The 23,489-nt window shown below is 37.8% G+C and overlaps 5 protein-coding genes and 1 pseudogene across 8 annotated transcripts; 3 read left to right on the top strand and 3 right to left on the bottom strand.

The window, feature by feature from the left end:
- Positions 1-448: 448 nt before the first annotated feature.
- LOC130503272 (uncharacterized) lies at positions 449-1,358 on the bottom strand (the record flags this gene model as incomplete). The annotated part of the gene is made up of 1 exon (XM_056997949.1): positions 449-1,358. A coding segment is annotated over exon 1 (910 nt), but the record flags the coding sequence as incomplete, so codon positions are not given.
- Positions 1,359-1,498: 140 nt separating this feature from the next.
- LOC108821942 (ABC transporter D family member 1) lies at positions 1,499-9,760 on the bottom strand. Of its 2 annotated transcripts, none has more exons than XM_018594936.2 (26): positions 9,516-9,760; positions 8,919-9,024; positions 8,471-8,741; positions 8,163-8,387; positions 7,870-8,067; positions 7,298-7,752; positions 6,875-7,010; positions 6,717-6,795; positions 6,014-6,252; positions 5,631-5,935; positions 5,438-5,549; positions 5,205-5,354; positions 4,923-5,022; positions 4,735-4,843; positions 4,488-4,578; positions 4,093-4,217; positions 3,847-3,996; positions 3,690-3,762; positions 3,313-3,493; positions 3,062-3,220; positions 2,800-2,946; positions 2,493-2,726; positions 2,177-2,346; positions 2,011-2,063; positions 1,846-1,924; positions 1,499-1,766 (listed from the first exon to the last, which is right to left on the bottom strand). In XM_018594936.2, exons 2-26 carry the CDS (start codon positions 8,978-8,980, stop codon positions 1,671-1,673), a joined length of 3,999 nt encoding a protein of 1,332 aa, XP_018450438.1. In that variant the 5' UTR covers positions 8,981-9,024; positions 9,516-9,760; the 3' UTR covers positions 1,499-1,670. The 2 variants fall into 2 exon arrangements, with proteins under 2 accessions (XP_018450438.1, XP_018450439.1); XM_018594937.2 differs by having other exon boundaries at positions 2,177-2,340; positions 9,516-9,758.
- A 1,792-nt stretch (positions 9,761-11,552) lies between these two features.
- Positions 11,553-13,259, bottom strand: LOC130503275 (uncharacterized). Its single transcript, XM_056997954.1, has one exon. It carries the CDS (start codon positions 13,172-13,174, stop codon positions 11,729-11,731), a length of 1,446 nt encoding a protein of 481 aa, XP_056853934.1. The 5' UTR covers positions 13,175-13,259; the 3' UTR covers positions 11,553-11,728.
- A 2,328-nt stretch (positions 13,260-15,587) lies between these two features.
- LOC130503273 (uncharacterized) lies at positions 15,588-17,242 on the top strand. Of its 3 annotated transcripts, none has more exons than XM_056997951.1 (2): positions 15,588-16,793; positions 16,965-17,242. In XM_056997951.1, the coding sequence occupies exon 1, from the start codon at positions 15,605-15,607 to the stop codon at positions 16,790-16,792; it is 1,188 nt and encodes a 395-aa protein (XP_056853931.1). In that variant the 5' UTR covers positions 15,588-15,604; the 3' UTR covers position 16,793; positions 16,965-17,242. The 3 variants fall into 3 exon arrangements, with proteins under 3 accessions (XP_056853931.1, XP_056853930.1, XP_056853932.1); XM_056997950.1 differs by having other exon boundaries at positions 16,973-17,242; XM_056997952.1 differs by having other exon boundaries at positions 16,858-16,973.
- A 127-nt stretch (positions 17,243-17,369) lies between these two features.
- On the top strand, positions 17,370-18,858 carry LOC130503274 (protein NEN4-like). Its single transcript, XM_056997953.1, has 4 exons — positions 17,370-18,003; positions 18,170-18,216; positions 18,298-18,361; positions 18,460-18,858. Exons 1-4 carry the CDS (start codon positions 17,566-17,568, stop codon positions 18,688-18,690), a joined length of 780 nt encoding a protein of 259 aa, XP_056853933.1. The 5' UTR covers positions 17,370-17,565; the 3' UTR covers positions 18,691-18,858.
- Positions 18,859-20,579: 1,721 nt separating this feature from the next.
- LOC130503276 (inositol-3-phosphate synthase-like) lies at positions 20,580-21,763 on the top strand (annotated as a pseudogene).
- Positions 21,764-23,489: the final 1,726 nt, after the last annotated feature.

The raw sequence follows: 23,489 nt of genomic DNA on the forward strand, positions 1-23,489 counted from the left end.
GTTTTTGGTAAAACTTTCTTTTAAAAATTAGTCATTAAGATCACAGTAACAAGATATAGTATATTGACCAATGAAGGGGAAGATAATGATAAATACTTCTGGAGGGATATTCTTTGCGACCAGCGCTAGGTATATTAAAACAACAACTATAGATTCAAAAAAAACAACAAAGGCCAAAGAGAAAGAAATCAAATGAAACAGCATAATTTCATTACCTTGATATTGAAAACCTGAAGAAAGGATACGTTTACCTTTGGAGTCTAGCTTTGGTGGGAACCAAAAGGGGACTGGGAAAGTAAACTCTCCACCTCTTTCTTTCTCATTATCGTCCATGCAATTTATTCAAAGCTCGAGTTGCTTAAGTGATAGATGCAGTTCGGTCTCTTGTCACGTAAACAAGCTGCCGGGAGACAAAAAGATTCAGCCTTAGAGATGAAAATGCACTCACCTCCAAAGTCTTTAGTATACACAGCGTTTCCTTCCTCGTCTATTCTCAACACAAGGAACTTGTCCAATTCAGTTTTCCCGTCTAGGGGGTTGATATCTTTAGACCATTTCACCAGAAAAGTCTCACTTGTGTGTGATGACGACTCCATCAAGTAGTGCTCCATCCTGCAAGACCAGTCCGTGAACTTCCAGTCGATTTTTCTCAGAAACTCCTTGTCAAAAAACTCACCCGTGCTCAGATTCAGGTCTTCAAACACGCGTTCTTCCGGGTACGACAGCATCTGAATCTTTGGTTCGTTCACGTGTCTCCCAAGATCACACGATGCTGTGTAGTTTCCTCCAGCAGCGGGCATGGAGAACATGCCATTTCTCTTGGAGTACATTACATGTGAGGAGAAGAAGCTGGGGTCTGAGATTCTGATGTTGCTCCACTTGCAATCTCTCTGAGCAGGCCTGCACAAGCTTAGCTGAGGTCCCAAGAACTTTACAGCAAGGATGCAGTCTTCATCGTCTGGGGAAGAAGAGGACATTGCTATGTTGGTTACGATTTGGGTTTGGCAATGAGGCAGAGTTACAAGTGGAGGCAGGGGAATGCGTTTTGGGTCAGTATTCGATGCATAGGGATCGAAGTCATCTTGAAGACACACGATCCCATTTTTCAGAGTCGCTACCCAGCCGTGGGATGCTCCTATGGTTCCGATCCCCTTTACTAACTCCATAGGCACCTTCTTTTGTGTGCAGTCGATCACTTTATCAACATAGCTGTAGATAGCTAGATGTCCAACGTCACCATCTCTTAGAGTAGTTCCACAAGGTATTACTTTGATGATGCAATTAGAGAAGTATCGAGAAGAAGCGGTGAGGTGGCCTACTCGGAGAGATAGCTTGAGCCGCCTGAGAAGATGAGACATGGCTGCTGCTGCTGCTTCTTTTTTTACTCCATACGTTAAATTAAATATATAAACCCTTGGCCTCCAAGTCTGATTTTCCTATTATTACTCTTAATCATAACATATTGATTGAATCATATTTTTTAGGGAAAGAACGTAAATCAATTAATTACATTCTATTTCCTCCAAATCAAACGAAATCAGTAAACATGGAAGCGTTCTCTTCTGAGGAGAAAGAATCGAGAAAACTACATACCATATAATCTGTGGGGGGTATAAGTTCTAATAGCTTTGGTTTTATTATTGTTTTTAAAACTAAGAGTCTTGCTGAGTCTACTCTGTTGTCTGCTCGATAGAACGTAGCTCCCAGTTTCCTTCTCCATCGATCAGCCTTAGCTCCAAGGAGTGGAACGGGATCAAAGCCGGACGCTGACGATTGTGAGAAACGAGTAATGAGATTATGGTCATGTGGTTTCATGGTAATGAATGAAGGGGGGTAAAAACTTACTTGGGATGAGGTTATGAAAGTAACTCCCATGTCTTTTGCAACCCTGTAGAGCTGTTCCTCAACATCAACACTCGTTGCACTGCAAAACCCAAAAGAGCAATGATATAAGTGGAAAAAAGATAGATTGCAAACTTCATTAGTAGAAGAAGACTCTGATCATTTTACTTGGTGCATTCATCAAGGATTCCAAACTTCGGTCTGTGAAAGAATAAACGTGCCTACAATACAAAAACTCAGATTATTCACCGTGAGCCATAAAACTATATGTATTGCGGTAAAACCTCAAAAAAAAAAGCTGTAAATGTCTGTTTGTGTCTACAAGAGATTTTACCATGCCTAGCCTCTGTTGCTCTCCAAGAGATAGTATGTCTTCCCAGTTGGTAGTAGCATCCCAACCACTTTCATCTCTTTCCAAGAGATAAACTAACCGAACATTCTCCAGGATGGTTTTCAAATGAACGTCCAGAATGCTTCCAGCTTCAGCTGAGCTATCTCCTGTTACTTAACAGCATTAAATCATGAGAAATGGGAAGATCATCAAATAACTTATACTTCTAGTAGTAAGAGATAAGTGTCTCTACAGATCAGTTATTACTTGTGTAGCGGAGAGTATTCATTTGAGAATCAAACTGATCTTTTGGACTTACCATTGGTGTACAACTTTGCTGCCCTTTTCTCTGCTTCTTCTTTAGATAGAGGGTATATAATCTGATCTCTCAGCGTCCCTAAACATGTATAAGGTCGCTGAGGGACAAAAAATATGCCATTCCCTGACCCAAGCTCTTTGATATCCAATGATGGTTTGAAAAGTCTTCCACATACAGTGGGCCATATATCTCTAAGGACTCTAAATACGGAAGTCTTTCCACTACCGTTTGGACCTGAGATTTTTTTGCTAGTGTTAGCTCTGGGACTCATGCAATAAGTTCAATGATAAAAGACTAATTCACTAACCTGTGACGAGTAGGCTTTTCCCCGAAACTATTTCGCATGACAACTTGCTAGCCATCAATTTCTGAGCAGGGGTAATGATATCCACCTCTGAAAAGGAAATTCGATCTTGAGAATCCAAACGGCTTCTGTGATTATCTGAGGTAACACCTGGAAACAGTAGCACAAAACGAATATGATCAACGCACGTTCTCTTTAGCATATGTCCATGCCTCTAATAATAAGAAGTGTGAAATATATATATATATATATATGCTCTTAGTACCTGACTGAGAAGCATCCAAAAACTCATCCAGCTCAAAAATTCTGTTAATACCACCGGAGAGCTCAAGGAACTTCTTGTGTAGTTCAAGAATATCACCAAACGCCATAAAGCTTTGAGAGACAACGGAAGCTAGATACCGCAATGCATGTGCCAATTCACCTGGTATCAAAGACATCATGCAAGAAAGCGTTATATAGAGAGAATTTTGCAAAATTAATTGGCTCGCGTTGAAAAGAATGACGGATCTTCACCTTGAGTGGAGACAAGTGCTCTGTCTCCCTTGTGTTCTAGGGCATACAACAAACTCAATCCCCAAGTCACATTATTGGGAAGCTGCTTTGTCACGAAATCATCAAGTATGCCATACACCCATTTCTTCTTCAGGAGCATGAGAGAGTGGTCCAGTAGTGCCCTGAATTTTGTGTCAACCATCTGCTCCATGAAACAAACAAACATAAGGGCAGATTCACCTATAAGACGTGTTAAAGCTCTACGCATTTAGCATGAAAAGGCCATCATCACATAAAAACTGAGAATCACTATTGGCTTTCACTTCTCGTAGCTGTGCATCACAAGTAGATAGAGACCAAAATCCAACGATTATAGCTTCGGAAGTGACGACACTTACAGCTTTTTCTCGAGCTCCACCTCCAAAGAATGCAATGGATTCAGCATGCGTGTTCAGCCTCTCGTGCATAAACCTACATTACCAGGAAGAAGTTGGTCCAGCTAGACGCTATAACGCAATCATCTGCAAAGTGGAAGAAACGTAATTAAAAACTTACCTAAACTTCCCCTCGAGTTGCTGTTCTTCACCAGCTAGATCACCAAAATCTGGAGCAACACGTCTCAGAAAACCCAGACCAAGTAACATATACGTGTAAAGTATGGCAACTCCTCTCTGTCCAGTCAATAGCTTCATCCTCCAGGTAAACCTTCAATTCAATTTTTTTTTGGCGTTATTTATATTTCAAACCAATTAACAAGCATGAAACAAATATCAGGAAAACAATCCAACAAAATGTACTTACCAAAGAATGTCAACCGATGGCTTTACCATTCCAGTAAGAAGTCCAGACAAGTCATGGGTTAATTTTTCCAGGTCACGAGTGAGTCTTTGGTCCGCATCAATACTATTGCCTGACATGTGGAAGACCTGAAAAGAAGATATGAATCCAATGAGATCTTTAGTGTCTCTAAATTTGCAACATCAAAGAACAATAAACAGCCTCTATGAATCATAGAACAGCCACAAATGGATATCCATTTCAGGTTGGTAATCTCAGTATAATTCTTACATGTGTAAGGAACTTTCTTTTAGCCTTAAAGTCAAGTTGAACTGGATAACTCAAGTTCATAGTCATAATTCAGAAATGCATAAAACATGTTAGCATAGTATCTTTGAACGTTATAGATTTGAACTGACCTTGTAAAACGCATTATTTCTCAAGTAATTCCGTAGCAGATGTTGAGTCAAGCGAATCCTCCAACCTAGAGCTAGCCTTTGCGTTAGATGCCTGAAGAACGTGTAACAAAAAAAGGTTAGGTGAAACCACATAAGTAAGAGGTGCCTTAACTGTAACTAATAATCAAACAAAAACTAACTTCATAAAACAAAAACGCAAGAGAAAATCACAATGAGGTTATAAACATGCATAAAAAGGAAACATTACTTTAATGAAGGAGCAATGACAGAAGATGCACCACTTTGGAGAACACTCAAACCAATCAAACGAACAAAGGCTGCCTTATCTTGCTCCAAGACATATTTAACAGTGGTCCCTGAAAGATCATAAGCGGTCGTTAGAAAAAGGAGCCCTATCAATAAAACTAATCAGGTAAAAGATCGGAGTATCTTTACCATTCAACGATGCTATTCGGTCAGAGATCAGTGTTCTTGAGACGACAAGGCAAGCAACCAAAAGAAGTTGTGCTCCTTGTTTGTCAAATAGAGTGGGTATCTGAAACGTAACAATGAAGTGGTCAGATACTTTTAGCATCAATGTGGACGAATAAACCAAGTAGAACAGGGGCTTCCAAGGAAGCTACTGAAATGCACTGACATGCATGTGTTTTTTTTCTAGGGTAACAAAAGTTGGTACAAGTGATTTTGATAAAATTCACAGTAATAACTCAAGCTCACCAATGTGTTCAACATTGCAGCTACTCTTAATGGCAACGCCCTTGGGGATGTTCGAGGTTGAGGAAAACGAGGCAACACAACACTTTTATCAACAACTGGTGACTTTTCGATTAACTGCGTCAAGTACGACTGAGCCTTTGATGCAGATTCCTGCATGGCACCAAGTAACAAGGTTATAACCACCAGTACCCCAACGAAGATTAAAAAAAATATATTCATGAGCTTCTGAAGACCTTTCTAGCGGCAGCAAAAGCTCGTTGAACAACCATCGCATCATTTTGCCGATTTGTATCTGAAATTTGCACTGAATCATCTCCAGCGTCCGTCAGAAGTACAGAGTCGTCCCTGAAAGTTTAGTCATTTTAAAATAATAAATGCAAAAAACTTTGATAATCCTCAGAAACATGGTAAAGTAACAATTCCAACCTCTTGTAGTAAACGTTCCATCCACCTTCTCCGTCTAATGAAAGAATAACATCATGGAATGCAACAAGGGCTGGACGATGGGATATTGTTATGCAAGAAGTTCCCATAGCTCGAACCTTAGCAGCAAAACGTTCTTCCATGTCAGTTGTCACAGCACTTGTGCATTCATCAAGAATTGCAAATTTGGGTTTGTGATAGAACAGTCTGGCCATTCCTAATCTCTGTTGCTCTCCAAGAGATAATTCGTCACCCCAGTTAACCTCTCTGTCTGGTTGGTATCGATCCAATAAGTATTCTAGGTCGACCTACAAGCAGCAGTCACAGAAATAAGCAAGACACACAAACCATTCTCCTAGAGAATTAGAGAAAACTAGGATACCAACATTTTTCAATAGCTCCACCATCCCCGTTTCAGTGAGCGGTACAGACTCTTGATCAGAAGTAAGAGGATATATTAACTGGTCACGAAGTGTTCCTACTGCCATATAGGGCCGCTGAGGGACGTAGAAGATCTCCTTGTTAAGATCAGAACCAACTCCTGGCTTCACAATATGCCCAGACACCAGGGGCCATAGGCCTCCTAATACTCGGAAAAGGGAACTCTTGCCACTTCCATTAGGACCTACGGTACATATTGATTAATAAACTATGAAATGGGAGAATAATAATCAAATCGACAAGCCAAGATAGCATTAGTGAAAATAACAACAATTTGAAAACCAGGAACCTAAAATGATGCGTAGACACAACATCACTAAAACCTTCGTTGTTGGACTGAACATGAATGAATCGTCTATAACTAGGAATAGCAAATCTAATTTTGGCAAAGGCTATAATGCCATCCCTTCCAAAGTGCAAGAATAATTGCTTCTCCAGAATGGTAATTCAAATTCACAATCCCATTTTTTATTTCCTTCATAAGAACAACAAGGGTACTAAATATTTCATCTTTTCTACTCGTCTCAAGGCTCATAGAACAATATAGTAGCAGCATATTCTTGCAAGTTATTTTTGTACTGAGAATAATTGATAGGCCATGGAAACGGAAAGTAATGCTATTTTCACTCCTAGATATATAGGGTTCACCTGTAATCAGAAGATTAGACCCTTGCTCAACTCGAAGGGTTAGATCCTCCACCAAAACATTTCCCGTTGGAGTTACAACCTGAAGTGCATTAAGTGTCATTAAGAACACAACATTTTGGAAAAGGATTACCAGTAACATGAATATGTGTTCCAGCTACCTTGACACCGGAAAACTCAACATAGTTAGCTTCACTTAGGTAATTTCTGCTTCTATTCCTCTGGAAAGACACTTTATCATCGCCACTGAGTTCTCTCGAGACAGCCATCAACTCATGGATTCGGTCAGCATAACCACTGTTGGAAGTAAATACATTTCCATAATTAGAAAGCATAGCCACCACTACTGATGGGTGTAAAAGTAAGTTTAGTTAATCCTCTCTCCTCTGTATATGATTTCACCAATACCGCAAAATCAAACGCCCAAACTTTTTTTTTTGAAGTAGAGATCTTTTTCATCCTTTGTCAATATTCCTTAGGGACTACCAACTGAACTCATACTCTTTTCTCTTAAACAAGAAAGAACAGCTACACAATCGTTTACCATCTCAGCGTCTGGCAAGAGATCTAACATAAAGAATTACCTGAGTCGGCTGAGCCGCCTGGAACTTATAGAAAGCGTTCCCAACGCCTGAAAGAGAGAAATAATGACACTGGTGTGATATCTTATATTGCTTAGCATCTCGGCTCTGCCTAGTGTCGAGTCATCAGGTCTTAGATGACCGGAGAAGAACGGTTCTATAATCAGAATAACAGCGACTGTGGCACCAAGATACTTCAGCAGGAAATCTTGGATCATGCCAAACCACCAGTGATCATGAAGCACGACACTCATATGGCTAACAAGGTTCTTGAACTTTTGTTGTATATGAGATTCTTCCCTGGTTTCCCCACCATAGAATGCTATGCTTTCCGAATGAGTCCTCAAGCGTGAGTGAAGTTGCCGGTACTCCCCTTCCAACTGCTGCTCTTTGGACATCAATTTCCCGAAAGAAGGAGAAAAGTTCCTTATCGCAGTACCGGCTCCTAGTACATATGCCTACACAACAATTTTCGAGGTTAGAACATAAACAGCAGATCGAAAGAACTGTATTGTGAATGGATATAAGGAAAAGTAGCATAAATGGCTCAACGTAGAAGATTAAACAAGAATCACCAGTATCCAGAAGATGTATTTTGGACTAGCATATGAACACAGACGCCATGCATACAAAATTCCATCAGTAACCGCCGTCAAATCATCCTGAATAAGTTCGCTCAACTCCGAGGAGAATCTCGGTATATCACTGGCAATTCGTTGCTCGGGATGCGTAATCCGACCATCCACATGTGATATTTTATAGTACACCATGTTCTGAAAACAACAATAAAGGAAAGAGATGAAAGTGTTATCCAGCAGAGTGAAGTATAAAGAGAAATGGTAAGAGGAGAGACGGCAATGGCTGCTACCTCGAAATAATGCGAATGGATAAGTTTCGTCAATATCTTCCTGAACCGTAAACTCAAGGCCCCAGTGATGTACTTTGATGTAGAGTGCATCGTGGACAGCATGAAACACAAGATAATATTCTCGGTGATGAGACGTAGAAACAGTGGGGCGCGCCTTAAGAAAGCAGCACGGAATAGGAAACCTTGAACTTTCGCCAACCGATTGCTCAAAGCAGTTCTGAAAACCTGTAACATAATAACAGATTAGATAAGAGTACTAGGCTAGGCTCGCATTAAATAAGAAAGGGTATTGAGAGGAAAATGCATACCACGGTGCCCACAAGTGCGAGAAGATCCCTGGCACCCATTTTCCCCATCTGAGACAGAAGAATCGCAGTCAGAACCTGTAGAGACTTCAATCCTCCTCCTTTCTTCTTTTTAGCGGGTTTCTTATCTTTTCCCGTCGTCTTTTCCAATGCCTCGTCATCATCACTATGTCCATTGCAATGCCGCGAAGAAGAACGGGAGCTGATCCTTGATTTCAAGTATGCCGCAGCTCCACCGGCAGCTACAATCCCAGCCGCAAGCAGTATAGATTTCCTATAGAATTTTAACAAGAGTTCGAGAGAAATGAAACAAAAAATAACTAATAAACACACGTCAGGAAAAAAAGAGTACGAAAGCTCATTCCCAAGAAGAAGTAAAGCAATAGTTGTTTTTTTTTTTTTGGTGTTTCCATCTAAATAAAAATTCAGAGGAAAAGTAAAAAAATGGTACCGTCTTGAAGCTACAAGACCCCGACCCCGCTCAGTTAACTGCAATAGCTGGAGAGAAGGCATGGCTGCAAACTACTTTTTTCTAAGCTATTCTTGATAACAAACACCTGAAACCAAACCAAACCAAACTCCAAAGGTTATGAATATTAGAAGTACCAGTTTGATTAACAAATACAAAGCAAAAGTAACCACAACATAAAAGATAATAACGCTTGAGGAGAAAGAAGAAAGTTGCATTAAAAGATTTAAAAAGAAATGCGATTTACGCTTAAAACTACACGTTTGTACAGTACCGAACACTTAAAAACAAAAACAAAAACAAAATGACATTCTAACACGCGTAAGAAGAAAAACAACAAAGAACAAAACGTTTAAAGAGTCCCCATGAAACACCTGGTAATACTTTCGATTCATCAATCTAATTGCCCCCACGGAATCAATAAAGCGAGCGAGAGATAAAGTACACGATTAAACAAAGCTGATGAAAACTAAAATAAATATATAAAACAGGATTCAATTTTAATATAAAATTTGCTAATTAACAAACAGCTAACGACGATCGGGAGGGATTAGCGAAACCATGACCAATTTAATTTACCTCTGCATCAGAGAGATTCACCCGAATCAAAATGGAAACACCCCACTAAGCTCGCCGGCCTTTCTCAATTTTGACACCACCGTAGATTCAACTCCGACTCCGTCACAAACGAGCAAACGATACACGTAACAGTCCACCGTAACAGAACTCCTCAAATCGAGAGAGAGAAAAGAGGGAGCGAGGAGAAGATGATGACGCTTCTTCACACGTGCGAATTTTTATATATAACTCGTGTCGTTTTTATTTTATTCCCTTTTTAATCGATTTCGTTACGATTTCATGTTTTTATTCGAGAATGAAAACTTTTTATCATAATACATGACTATGCATGTAACTTGTTGAATCCTATGGACCTACGCCCACTCCCTGATTGGTAAGTTTGTCTTTCTTAAATTGGCAAAAAAATGTTAATTGGAGTGCGATCTTATAGACATATTAACTACAGAAATCCTATTTGTTATTTAATTTTTTTGGGGAAGACAGGTTGAGATTCATTGAAAATACAAGGACATGTGAAAACAAGCACAAATTCATTGCATTATCCTATATGGATTTACCAATGTTCAAGAAACTGTTGCGCAGTAATTAGTCATTTTATATGAGATTACTGATTATATGGATGTTTTAGACCGATTTTTTAACAAAACATTCTTTGAAAAAAAAAAATTCTCGTTTAGGTTCTATTTGCATCACCATAAGAAAACTGCAACAAATAAAAATGAATTACTTCTCTACAAGTCTATTGTTAAAGACAATAGCGTTTGTTTTATGAAAAAAAATGTTTAGATCATATGAGAGACCAAAATGTTTGTGAAGTTGAAATTTGTGGAGTGGGCAAAGTGCAAATTGTACACCGAATGGCTGAAGCACACAAATCAATGTGTGATGTCTTTCACATATTTTCTGACAATATTACATCACCCATACCCAAAAGGAAATGAATACAAAACATACACAAGCTTTGAACCTTGGATGGGAGTGCTTTACGATCTTAACTTCATCATATGAAGCCCCATACAAACTTGTTATGGGCAAAAAGGTATGGGCTTATTTTTGTTCACGGGTCTTTGAACCATCATGTGCCACATACAACACGAGGAACTTTCTTTAATGGGTTAACTAAAAGTAACTGGAAACCTTCACCAAAAGGAACAGACATACGTAATATGGTGGATGGGCTTGAAATAAAATGGCCCTTTGCCTCACACACGTCGTCATCGTCAATGGTCATAGCCACCGACACAAAGTTACAATCACAGCACCTAGATCTGTCGGCAGCTTCTATATGACTGTAATACCCCTTCCGTCGGCTCTACGATTCTGTGAATCCCACCTTAATTAATTTTGACTTCCGATATTTAACTACAAAATATAAAAAAATTAAAAGGTTTTCTTATTTAGATTTTTTATTTAAGATATGTTTATTCTAAGATAAGAAAATATTTTATTTTAAAGTTATAGACATTAATCGTTATTTTTAAAATTTGACATTTATATTAATTTTATTATATTATTTGGTGTATATAATATAAATTGTATAAAACATAAATGTGGTTTTAGATATAATATTACTAAATCTCATCAAAAATGTATTAAGTGTTAAGAAAATATAAAATAATTTTATTGTGAATATAAAACAAACAATATAATAATAGATTTTTACTTATATAAAATATTACACATATAAATTATTAATTGCAATTTTAATGGGACTATATATTTACATAAATTTTTCTAAAAAAAAATTATCTTATTTTTTTATCGATTGATATCAAATTTTAAATATGTCAAAGTTAGAACCGGTAAAATTTACTAATTTATAGAGATTATTAATTTATCGAAGACTAATTTCTAGAGGTTCTATTGTATATTGTATTAGCTAGAGAGAAAAAAATCAGGGTCCAAAACAATATTGTACAAAGTTTTATGAACACATTTTACGAGTTATAATTGTTGCTTAATATCAGTTCGTATATACTCAACAACAAAAATGTTATAATTGTTGAGTATTTACAAGGATAAAAAGAGAACTGAAAGTATGAAATTTAGTTCCACATTTATCGATTTGCCTTATAAATACAAAATGAAGCAGCAAATTCTCCAACCTCCACTAGTAATTGTTCTTCTATTGCGTTTTCAGCTAAATTTTGCCGAAATTATAAAAACACAACAAAGCAAAAAGAAAAAAAAAAGAAATACAAAATGCAAAAATTTCAATTTTTCTTCCCTTCGTCACCGCCTTCTTCCAAGTACTCTTTCTTCCTCCTCTCCGCACTAGACAACACGCAAATGAGAAGAAAACACGTGGCGTAAACGCCATGCACCTTCCAGTTCGTCTTCGGAGGCTGTCGAAGCACCACCCTATGAAACACCGTCACGTAATAATGCAAACCCACAGCAAACCCCACAAACGTCTGCGCCAAGCCTAGTACCTTGAGGGCCAAGCCACAGTCCGTAGAGAAGACTAGGACGAGGTACATGAGAAGAACCAAGAGGTAGAACACGTATCCTAGTGTTTGCATGATCTGCAAGCACACGTAGGTTGAGCCTGACGTAGCGTAGAGGAACCTGAGTGGCTCGATGCCAGTGACGAGGGAGGAGAGGCACAGGATCGTGAAGTAGATGGAGAGGTAGATTTGGATGAAGATGAGGAGCTTTTGGAGGGAGAAGTAGGCTTTGAAACGGTTGAAGACGAGGGAGACTAGGAGAAGAGGGACGAGGATGAAGATGAAGGAGACAGCGGAGGTGATGATTGGTGCGTACTTGTTGCCGAAGTAGGGTTTGAAGTTCTTGGTGATCTCTTTGTTGGCTTTGTTGATGTAGTTTTTGGATGTGGTTGAGATTTTTGCTAGGTCTGGGATTAGGGTTCTTTGGAATCTTGTGGGTAGGTCTCTGAACTCGCTGACGAAGTCGTCGTCTTCCTCGTTGTCTAGCCAGATTGGTTTTATTTCTTTCTCTGCTGGTTTTGGTTTGGTTGTGGGTTTTGAGGAGGATGGTGGTTTCTTCTTGTCTGGAGGAGGAGATAGTTTGGAACTTGGGGGTTTTGTGGTGGTCTTGTTCTTGGATGAGGTTGATTTGGACAGATCTGATGACTTCTTGTTCAAAGAAGTAGAGTTTGAGGATTTGGTTCCGGAACTGAGCTTCTTGATGTCTGATCCGTTCTTGGTTGTGTTAGAAGAAGATTTGGTGGAGTTAAGTTTGGAGGATGTAGTCTTAGCTAGTTTAGTCTGGTTCTTGGTGGAAGAAGAGATTGGTTTGATGAGATTGGTTTGATTCTTCTTAGCACCAGGTGTTGATGGAACAGAACCAGTAAGCTTCTTCTTCTTAGGAGGAGGAGGATTGGTTTCTTCATCATCAGTTTCCAGATCTTTCACCAACAATCTTCTCACTCTAAAATGTGGATCTAATAACTGTGTTTGTTGTTTGTCATCATCAACAGAAGTTTCTGATGAGGCAAAAGTAGCAAAGAAAGAAGAGCAAGAGAATAGGAAGAGAATGAAATAGAGCAACAACAGTAACTTTCTAAAACACAAGTACTTGAGTGGAGCCATTATTTTTTTTCTCTGAAACCTAGAAACCCTCTCACTGCTCCGAGAGATCTTGCAAAAGTTAGATCGCAAGCTTGTCAATATATATATAAAAAGAGGGGAGAAAAGCATTAGTGACAGTACTAGGGGTTTGTGTGTGAACGAGAGAGAGAAGATGGAGACCAGAGAATTTACTAGTTCCGTCGTTTTGATAACACCAATGTACATCACCGTCATCATGTTGCAGATTCTCTGCTTCTTGTCTAATTTATTCATATCATTCTTATTTCTCTTTCTATTCCGTGTGATTGTTTGTATTCAGTAATTACTAATTAGTAATAGTAAATTTCTTTTCTGAAAATTCCATGTATGTGGGAACTGGGAAAGTACAACTACAAACAAATTGAAATCATTTAAAAGTTAGAACAGTCGCTTATCTATTGTAAGAAGGTTATGTGTACTGTACATTTTAATCAAAATATTCATCCACTTTTGTATAAAAACACAAAAGGAATTTAATTGTAAGTTACTCCTACAACTCCTACTTGATTTTCGATTCAATGTTGAAATCACTCTCTATCTTTCCAGATTTAAATTATATTTGAATTTGGTTTGTAGATGAATTATATACCTGATGCATTTATTTATTTGTTAAAATCATGATAATTACTACAAAATTAACAAGATAAAAATGGTTTGGTTTTCTTTGGTTTTAGCTTTTAATAAATTGCCTGTTATTACCACTTCAGCCAATTTATAGTTTCAAACAGTACACACGTTATCTACAACAAATAAAAATAATGTATGTGAGCTAGTACTACTCATCAAAGCAAACATGAAAATGAAATAGAGTTTGTCCAAAAAAAAAAAAATGAAATAGAGAAAAAGGATAAGAATTTAATGCGAAAGTGAGAAAGATGAGATCACTCACATGGACGACACTTTTTAATCTCTTATTCTTTCTCAACGAGCTTTTAATTGATTCTTTCTCATGTGTTTAGCAAACTAAAATTAATAATTATGTATCCTCATGTACAACTTTATTAATAACTTGCAAATTGCATATTGATAATAATTGACTGGCTAGCTGTAAGTTTGTAAACTATATATAGTCTCATTCAGTGTTAAACTTTTCAGTTAATTGTAAAATTAACGTGTACTTTATATACAATATCAATAACTTGAGTATATAGTCACATCTCACATGGCACGTACATTCAGATCTGCGTACGTATTCCTAAGTTTGATTTTAACTAGAACTTTGACAAATGTGTCCAATAATGAAATTGATCGCTTGAATTCGACTCATTAGTAATGCAAGTATCGAGTTTATGGTCATAAACAAAATCAAAAACAATGAAATTGATTGCTGTGTTACAAAAAAAAAATGAAATTGATTGCTTGAATTCGACTCATTAGTACTGCAGGTATCGAGTTTATGGTCATAAACAAAATCATAATATCGATGAATATAATAACCAATCATTTTTCTTATGAATCAGTTGGTGAATCAATTCCATTAACTAATCAGAAAGTGTTGTTGCATGAATATTTTATAACAAGTAGATCACTGTCTTATATAACAAACGATCTGAGTGTTAATTACTATCTAACTCATACTCACGGCGTACAAACACTCGATAATTGCTTGATGAACACCGCAAATTCAGTACTAGTTCTCTTAAAACACGCTTCAAGAAAGAAAAAAAAAAATTGGTTGGACACCTAACACTTACTCGCCTATTTCTCCCAAGTCAATGATCGACGACTTTTGACTCACGAGTCTTTGACTAGGGAGTTTAATAAAAAAGTGAACTCGTGAAAACATAATTAGATGCATACAAGTGCGATTAGAACGGAAATATTGCAGGAGTTTTGTAAATAGAGAGATACCTGATATTTTGAATAGATATAAGATTATTTACTATAGTAGGTAAAGTAACTTTCATCGGAAAAGTAATACTAATGTTATCTGAGACTTTTTTTGATTCGTTGACCCAAGGCCTCTGATCTAGAATATGATGTGTACCGAAACTCGGGAACAGATCCCAAAATGTGAATGTGGACTTTGGACTCATATAAATTGGAAAATAATTGACAAAATTTTGGCACACTATATTTAATGTAATTTGTAATCATGTAATGCGAATAAATAATTACTCCTATTTATAAGGCTCATATCCTAAATGGAGTAATACCTTGATATTTAAATAACTGTTCATCTGCCATAACATTAATGTTCTGTTCCCTAAATCGCCGGATCCTATGCAAATAGTGGGAGAAAGCCAGCAGTATACTGTATACTATCTTTATACGCTAACTTTTCTTTCTAGATTTCATCAGAGCATCTCCAAGAGCCAATCTTTACAGAAACATACGTTTTCTTTAGTAAAAAAAAAAACATACGTTTTCTTAAATCGTTTGCTCAAATAAGTGAGAAGGACCACCATGTGCTAAGCATGGGCCGGACTAAACTGGGCCTTGATTAGGCCCATTTATAAGAGTATCAAAACTATCAAACAGTCTAATCACAGAGAGGTTCTCATAACCTGCTCTTCCACCATGTTCTCCGACTCATCTCCGTCAATGGATCCGACTTCACCCGAATCCGAAACCCGACCCGAATCCAACCCCTCCTCCGCCGAAACCAATCCCGCCACCGTACAACCAATTGAAGCGACGACGGCATTCGAATCAACCCCATCATCATCAGCCGTCGCCGATCCACCACGATCCGATTCCCTCGACGAGCTAACACACGATCTCAGCGCCCTCCACGATCTCTCCACCCGGGGCCAATGGGAAGCGATCCTCGACAAAATCTCCCAAACCAGAGCCCTCTTCCTCCTCACCAAGCCCCACGAGCACCTCACCTACCTAACCTACCAAGTCATCGCCCTCACCAAGCTCCGCCGCTCCGACGAAGCCTCCCGCGAGCTCGACTCCCTCCACAACGACTTCGACGGGGATCAATACAGGTACGAGTCTTTCCCCGAGATCTACCCGGGTCGGAAGGGATCCATGGTGCCTTTCTCGCTCCGGTGGATGCACGCCCTGGTCCCGACGAAGATCGGGAATCGCCAGGAAGGGTTGGATCGGTTGTACACGTTGCTCGGGTTCGTCAGAGAGAGGGTTAGAGAGAAAGAGGCGAATGAGGTGTGGAAGAAAAGAGAGATCTTTGTGATGAGTTGTTTGTTAGGGTTTCACTTAGGTCACAAGGAGTTTGGTGTTTCCTTGGAGTTGATTAAAGAGTTGATAAAGCGTGATCCTTTGGATCCTGTTTTGGTTTCCAAGCTAGGCTCTGTTCAGATGCAGTTCGGTGATATACAAGGAGCTAAAGCCACGTTTGCTCGCGTCGAGAAGATGAATAGTAATAGTTTGGTGAGTGAGACTCAGTTCAAGAATCTTGTAGGGAGGAACAGGGCTTTGGTTTATGTGGTGGAGAAGGACTACGTCTCTGCTGTGAGAGAGTATGAAGAGTGTATCGAGAGAGATGGCTCGGATGTTGTCGCGGTTAATAACAAGGCGCTTTGTTTGATGTACTCGAGGGATTTGTCTGATGCGATTAAGGTGTTGGAGAGTGCGTTGGAGAGAGTGCCGACCGCGGCTTTGAACGAGAGCTTGGTTGGGAACTTGTGTAGTATGTATGAGTTGGCTTATGTTAACCATGCTGATGTTAAGCGGACGTTGAATAATTGGATCGCTCGTGTTGCTCCTGATGACTTTGATTCTTCTTGTACCAGAGTTTGAGGTACTGCGTTCTTCAACTTCCTTTAGAACTGATTGATGATTAGATGTTGTGGTTACTTGGATAGGTTGAGAAGTAGTAAACGATCTAGATAGGTGGACATGAGAGAAGACTGTTTGTCTGTGAAGCTGAAGTAGTATATAGAAGTATGTAAGTTGATCGTTTAGCATTCAGAATTGCAGGTACTCAGCTAAGCAAACGTAATTAGCCAAAGACCGAAGAAAAGAACCAAGGGATCTTGATCTTGCTGGGTTTGGCCTCCAGCTCAAGTCTCTGTTGATAGGAGAGTATTGGCTGCATATGTTTTGTACGTTCTGTGTTGTGTGAGTTAGGAAATGGTTGTTGCCCCCAAACACTTGGTACCTTTCTTACATTCTTTGCCATATACATCTTCCTATAAAGATTTTTGCTACACTTGCCGTTAAATACTAATAAGAGAGTTTGTTGATTCATTATAGTAAAATATATTCGCTTATGAAAGTTAATTAAAATAAGAAAGTATTTTGGGGGCAATATAAAAAAATAAAGGGATAAATTCTCTTACAATATGGATATACCAACGAACTCTTTCATAAGAACCCTTTTTATTGGTTTAGATAAAGAATAAGCAGAGATTCTTACGTACCCTACACAGCAAAGTTTTCTCCATGAAGCTAAATAACCACCAAAGTAAACCTCCAACACAAACCTACAGTTAGCTTGTATCACAAGTAACAAACCCACAATATATACACACGTAGGATCTACAAATCGACAGAAACCAAAAAAAATTGATATGGAGATCCAATCATTTCCCAGCGAAATCGTCTTCTTTGATCTGGAAACAACCGTACCAAACAAAACAGGACAACATTTTCACATCCTAGAGTTTGGTGCGATCATCGTATGTCCAAGAAAGCTAGAGGAGCTAGAGAGCTTCACAACGCTTATACAGCCGAAAGACCTATCGGTGGTCTCATTAAGGTCGTCTAGGTCAGATGGGATCACGAGGGCTAAGGTCGGGGAGGCACCAAGCTTCGAAGATGTGGCTGAAAAGATCTATGGTTTGTTGCACGGTCGGATTTGGGCAGGTCATAACATTAGAAGGTTTGATTGCGTTAGAATTAAAGAAGCTTTTGCTGAGATTGGTAAAGCTGCGCCTGAGCCCTCAGGGATCATTGATTCTTTGGGGTTGTTAAGCAACAAGTTTGGTAAAAGAGCTGGTAACATGAAGGTAATATACATCCGATATTCTTAAATGATAAGGCGTAATTAAAAAAAAAATGATTAGAGACCTAAAACTTTATTATAAAATCATATAGTATAGGATATACGTATTTTGATAAAAGAGAATTTACATCATGGTCTTTGCAAAATCTAAAAAGACTAAAACTGTGTAGATGGCAAGTTTGGCTGCCTATTTTGGTCTTGGAGTGCAAAAACACAGGTACATAAATATTATTTGTGTGTGTTCATGTTACATTTTCCGCAAACAATGTTACACATATATATATGTTGATAATTGCAGGAGTCTTGACGATGTTCGAATGAATTTAGAGGTCCTCAAGCACTGTGCAACAGTGCTCTTCTTGGTATGTCGTATTCTCATATTTTCTTCTCTTCTCTTTATATTTTTCATTATATATATATTCAAACGGATTCATTTATTATATGATATGTATTCATACAGGAATCTACACTTCCCAATCAACTGGAAGGAAAATGGCAAAGTTCTTCAAAGATCATGACAAGAAGTCGAAGTAATAAACAAATGGCTCCAAGGGCTGTGCCTTACTCGAAGGGTGGTAGTCTCGGGAAGGTAATACAGATGACACAGAATGCAAAGAATCTCTTAAGCAAAGCTCAAGGCAACCAAGCTCTTCAAAACTTGATGAAACATTCTCATTCTTTGCTTAGATGATTACTATATCCTTAGTGATTATTAATTTGTTTATTTAAAATAATAAAAAAGGAATTCAATCGTATATACATTGTAGAAGTTATACCCTCAACACTTGTTAATTGGCTATTTCATTTCTGGGTCAAAGTAATTAGCTACTTCATTTATCAATAAATCATGTTTTCAGTCTGAAGTGAATATCAACAAAACAATATATGTCCATGTCAAATTTTAATAAATTTATCTGTAAGAACAAAAAACTGTAAAATGGTTGCAACTAAATAAGACAGGTTATAACCAATACATATAACATGATTTAAGAGTGAAAAAATAACAGTGGAATAAAGAGAAATATGTGGTGTTGAGAAATAGTATAGAAGAAGGTTTTAGAAAGGGGGGCAAATTATTAAAGTACAAACGTGCATGCATGGTCACAACTAGGGGTGTCAAAATGGGTCAATGATCCATTGGTTGACCCAATCCAAGTTGACCCATTAACCCAAATGAACTGTTTATTTTTGATTCAATGGGTTAATGGGTTAACATGCTAATGGGTTAACAGGTTAATGGGTTAACAAGTTAATGGGTTAACAAGTTAATGGGTTAACAAGTTAAATAGGTCTATTGGGTTGGATCAAATCTGATCCATTTAAAAAAATTTAATTAAAAAAATCAAAAAAATCAAAAAACAAATTCTCACAAAAAACAGAAAAACACAATTTTCCGCCACGACCAGAAATGCAATTTTCCACCAAAATCCGAAAAAAACAATTTCCCGATAAAACCGGAAAATTGAAATTTTCCGCCAAAACCGAGAAATATAATTTTCTGTCAAAACCGGAAAAACGCAATTTCCCGCCAAAATCGGAAAAATGCAATTTCCCGCCAAAACCGTAAAACACAACTTCCCGCCAAAATCGGAAAAACAATTTCCCGCCAAAACCGAGAAAACCAATTTTCCGCCAAAACCGAGAAAAACACAATTTCCCGTCAAAAACGGAAAAACGCAATTTCCCACCAAAACCGGAAAACGCAATTTTCCGCAAAAACCGAAAAATTGCAATTTTCCGCAAAAACCGAGAAATATAATTTCCTGTCAAAACCGAAAAACGCAATTTCCCGCCAAAACCGGAAAAATACAATTTCCTGCCAAAACCATAAAACGCAATTTCCCGCCAAAATCGGAAAACAATTTCCCGCCAAAACCGGGAAAAACAATTTTCCGCCAAAACCGAGAAACACACAATTTTCCGCCAAAACCGGAAAAACGCAATTTCCCGCCAAAACAGAAAAATTGCAATTTTTCGCAAAAAACCGAGAAATATAATTTCCTGTCAAAATCGGAAAACGCAATTTCCCGCCAAAACCGGAAAAACGCAATTTTCCCGCCAAAACCGGAAAAATGCAATTTCCCGCCAAAACCGTAAAACGCAATTTTCTGCCAAAATCGGAAAAACAATTTCCCGCCAAAACCGGGGAAAACAATTTTCCGCCAAAACCGAGAAAAACACAATTTCCCGCCAAAACCAGAAAAACGCAATTTCCCGTCAAAACCGGAAAACGTAATTTTCTTTCGAAAGCGGAAAAACACAATTTTCCAAAAAAGCAGAAAATATTTTTTTTTTAATTCGATCAAATTGGTATTAACTTAAAAATGATTCATTATAAAGATGTTGGGTTGATGGGTCAACCATTAATCCATCTGACCCATTCAATTTAATGGGTCATAGGTCAACCCAACCCATTTAATAAATGGATTGGGTTGACCCATGACCCTTTAACAGTCAACCCATTTGGATTATGGGTTGGGTTGACCCATTTGACCCATTTTGACACCCCTAGTCACAACTGATCCAGATAATGTTGTGTTTGGAGGATGGGACATAAGTGATATGAACTTAGCACACGCCATGGGTACGGCTAACACTGAGCGTTACAGCAATGTGATCGTCGGGTTAAACGATACAATTGAGGATCTTATGAAGTCTGTGGTCAGGGATGAGTCTGAGATCTCTCTCATTCGACGCTTTACGCTATTTTGTGTTCTTCAAGGCATCCCGTTCATCAGTGGGAGTCCTCAGAACACCTTTGTTCCAAGTCTTATTGATTTGGCTATCAAGAACAATGTTTTAATCGGTGGAGATGACTTCAAGAGTGGTCAAACCAAGATGAAATCTGTCTTGGTTTCCTTGGTTGTGTAGGAATCAAGGTCTGTTTTCAAGTAATGTTTCTTGACAGTCAAGAAACCTTTCAGAAGACTTTGTTTCATCGTGTGTTTTTGTTAACAACAGCCTACTTCAATTGTGAGCTATAAGCACTTGGGGAACAACGATGGAATGAACCTCTCAGCTCCACAAACATTTCGATCTAAGGAGATACCCAAAAGCAATGTGGTGGACGATATGGTTGGTAGTAACGGTATCCTCTTTGGGCCCGGAGAACATCCAGACCATGTAGTTGTTATCAAGGTAAGCTATCAATAAGTAACATTCAAGACTTTTTGTCTCTTGAAAATTGCAATGTTGTCCATTGATATAATGTGTGTGTGTGTGTGTTGCAGTATGTACCGTATGTACCAGATAGCAAGCGAGCCATGGATGAGTAGACATCAGAGATATTCATGGGAAGGAAGAACACTATTGTAATGCACAATACCTGTGAGGACTCTCTTTTAGCTCTTCCAATTATTTTGGATCTTGTTCAAATCCAAGGAGAGTTTAATTTGTCAGTTCACAAAATCAGTTATTTGGGGTTTCAGTGAACCCTGGTTTTGATGTTTTGATTCTTTTCTTTTTTGTTGGCAGGGGAAGTTTCATTCTTTCCATCCTGTGGCCTCAATACACAGATAGCTCACCAAGGCACCGCTTGTGCCGCCGGATACACCAGTGGTTAATGCACTGTCAAAGTAGCGGGCGATGCTGGAGAAGATTCTAAGGGCGTGCATTGGGCTGGCGCCGGAAAACAACATGATCTTTGGAATAAAAGTAAACAAGAAGAATTTACAAGACTTTATGTTATAAGGCTTTTTTGTATCCTTCTTTAATTATTATATGTTTATGAATGCTTTTGTTTTCAGAGATCAAAGAGCTTATAGTTTGATCTTTGTAGGGTGTTAAGTAACTTGTATTTATTGTAATCCGGATGGGTTAGTACTTAGTATCTTGTGCAGTATTTCTAGGTTGGACCTTAATTTCATAATCGCTTTATGATCGGTTTCATATGTGTGTAAACAACTTTTATATATATTTGATCTTTGTTTCAGTACAGAGAAATTTTGTCAATTTAGTATTTTTCCTATTAATTTTCAAATTTTAAATTTAGTTCTATATCTACTAAGTAAATATTAGAAAGAATAGTTCAAGGCTTCACGAACAATTTTGAATACATCCTTGCATATTTTCATTCTATAAAAAATATACTTGTTTTGATTTAACTAGAATTAGAAAGCAAAGATTATAAATGACGGTTATGTGTTTCTTTTTTTTTTGAAAATACGGTTATGTGTTCACACGAATGGATTTTAGTTATTGAACAAGAGCTTCGTTGCTTAGGTTGGATCAGAAAAATCATAGTCACCAGAGAACAATAGTCAAAAAGTTCGGTCACCGTCAGGGAATCATAGTTTTCACTTGATGTTATCTTGACCACCAAGCCTCCAATGGTGGAGGAAGAGTTGACATTTATAAAAGTCAACTAGCTTCGTTGAATTTTAAACAATATCCAAATCTCTATAATAATTACTCGATGTGTTTAGTGGTCACTACATCACCATGATCTTGTCCATATACAATTAGAAAATAAATTTAAATACACTTCGTGGATGACTTTGGAGATTAACTATTGTCCATGATAAGATTAGGTTGTCATGCTAATAATCATTCTTAAAATAAGGGATTATAAAAAAATGTACATGAACTTCATAATCATTCTTACAATTTTAAAGTGAATGGTTGTAAAACTTGAAAATTTGATGCGATAAGTTAAGGTCTAAGAGCTGTTTTATGGGTAGGCGTAGATTTGTGTGTGGGTTTACGTGTCTTTGCCATATTCTAGATCATTATCTACGAATATTCTTAAAGTTAACATTGCCGATCAAGGATAAAAGCTATCTTTTGAATGAAAAATATCGAAAGTTAAGATTCTCTATCGGCTAACTTTATCAGACGTGTAATCAGAGTTTATCTCGATAACTTTAGATTAGATCAAAGATAGGGTTCTTTCAATCTCTCTTTAGCAGTTGTCAGTTGTCAGGTCTTACAGAACCGAGAGATAGTGACTTCCATGTAGGATCTTACGTGTGAACACGCAAAAGCAGGTCCCATAAATTATTTTCTTGTTCTCTAAATAGTTGGCCCCATACTGGCTTTCTTTCGCGTAATATAGTCTTGAAGAATCTCTTTTCTTGAAGTAAGACAATAAGAGAATATAATTACGTGGAGGGCTGCTCTTAATTGTTATGAAATCTACCGTTAATTTGAAATTTAGTGTTTTTTTTGGGAATAAACGTAGAGGGAAAACAACCATATGCTGATGTAAGAAAGTGGTGCTTTATTGGTGAAGAAGAATATCCATTAGCTGCCTTGTGACGCAAACTTTGAACCACCCTTGAGTTCTCACCTCTTTCCATCAAACTTCAATATTTCTTGACGTTCTCTCACTATTGTCCTTGCTCACAACTCCACAAACTTTTAAGCCTTTACTTAATATTAAATTTTCATATTCCCCACTTTAACATATATAGATTTATATAAGTTACTACGAAACATAGATTTATATATGCATACCAATATATAATTTCTGACGAGTTAAACTTCTGTGAG

This window comes from Raphanus sativus, unplaced genomic scaffold (assembly GCF_000801105.2).
Source record: "Raphanus sativus cultivar WK10039 unplaced genomic scaffold, ASM80110v3 Scaffold0899, whole genome shotgun sequence".
Classification (NCBI taxonomy): domain Eukaryota; kingdom Viridiplantae; phylum Streptophyta; class Magnoliopsida; order Brassicales; family Brassicaceae; genus Raphanus; species Raphanus sativus.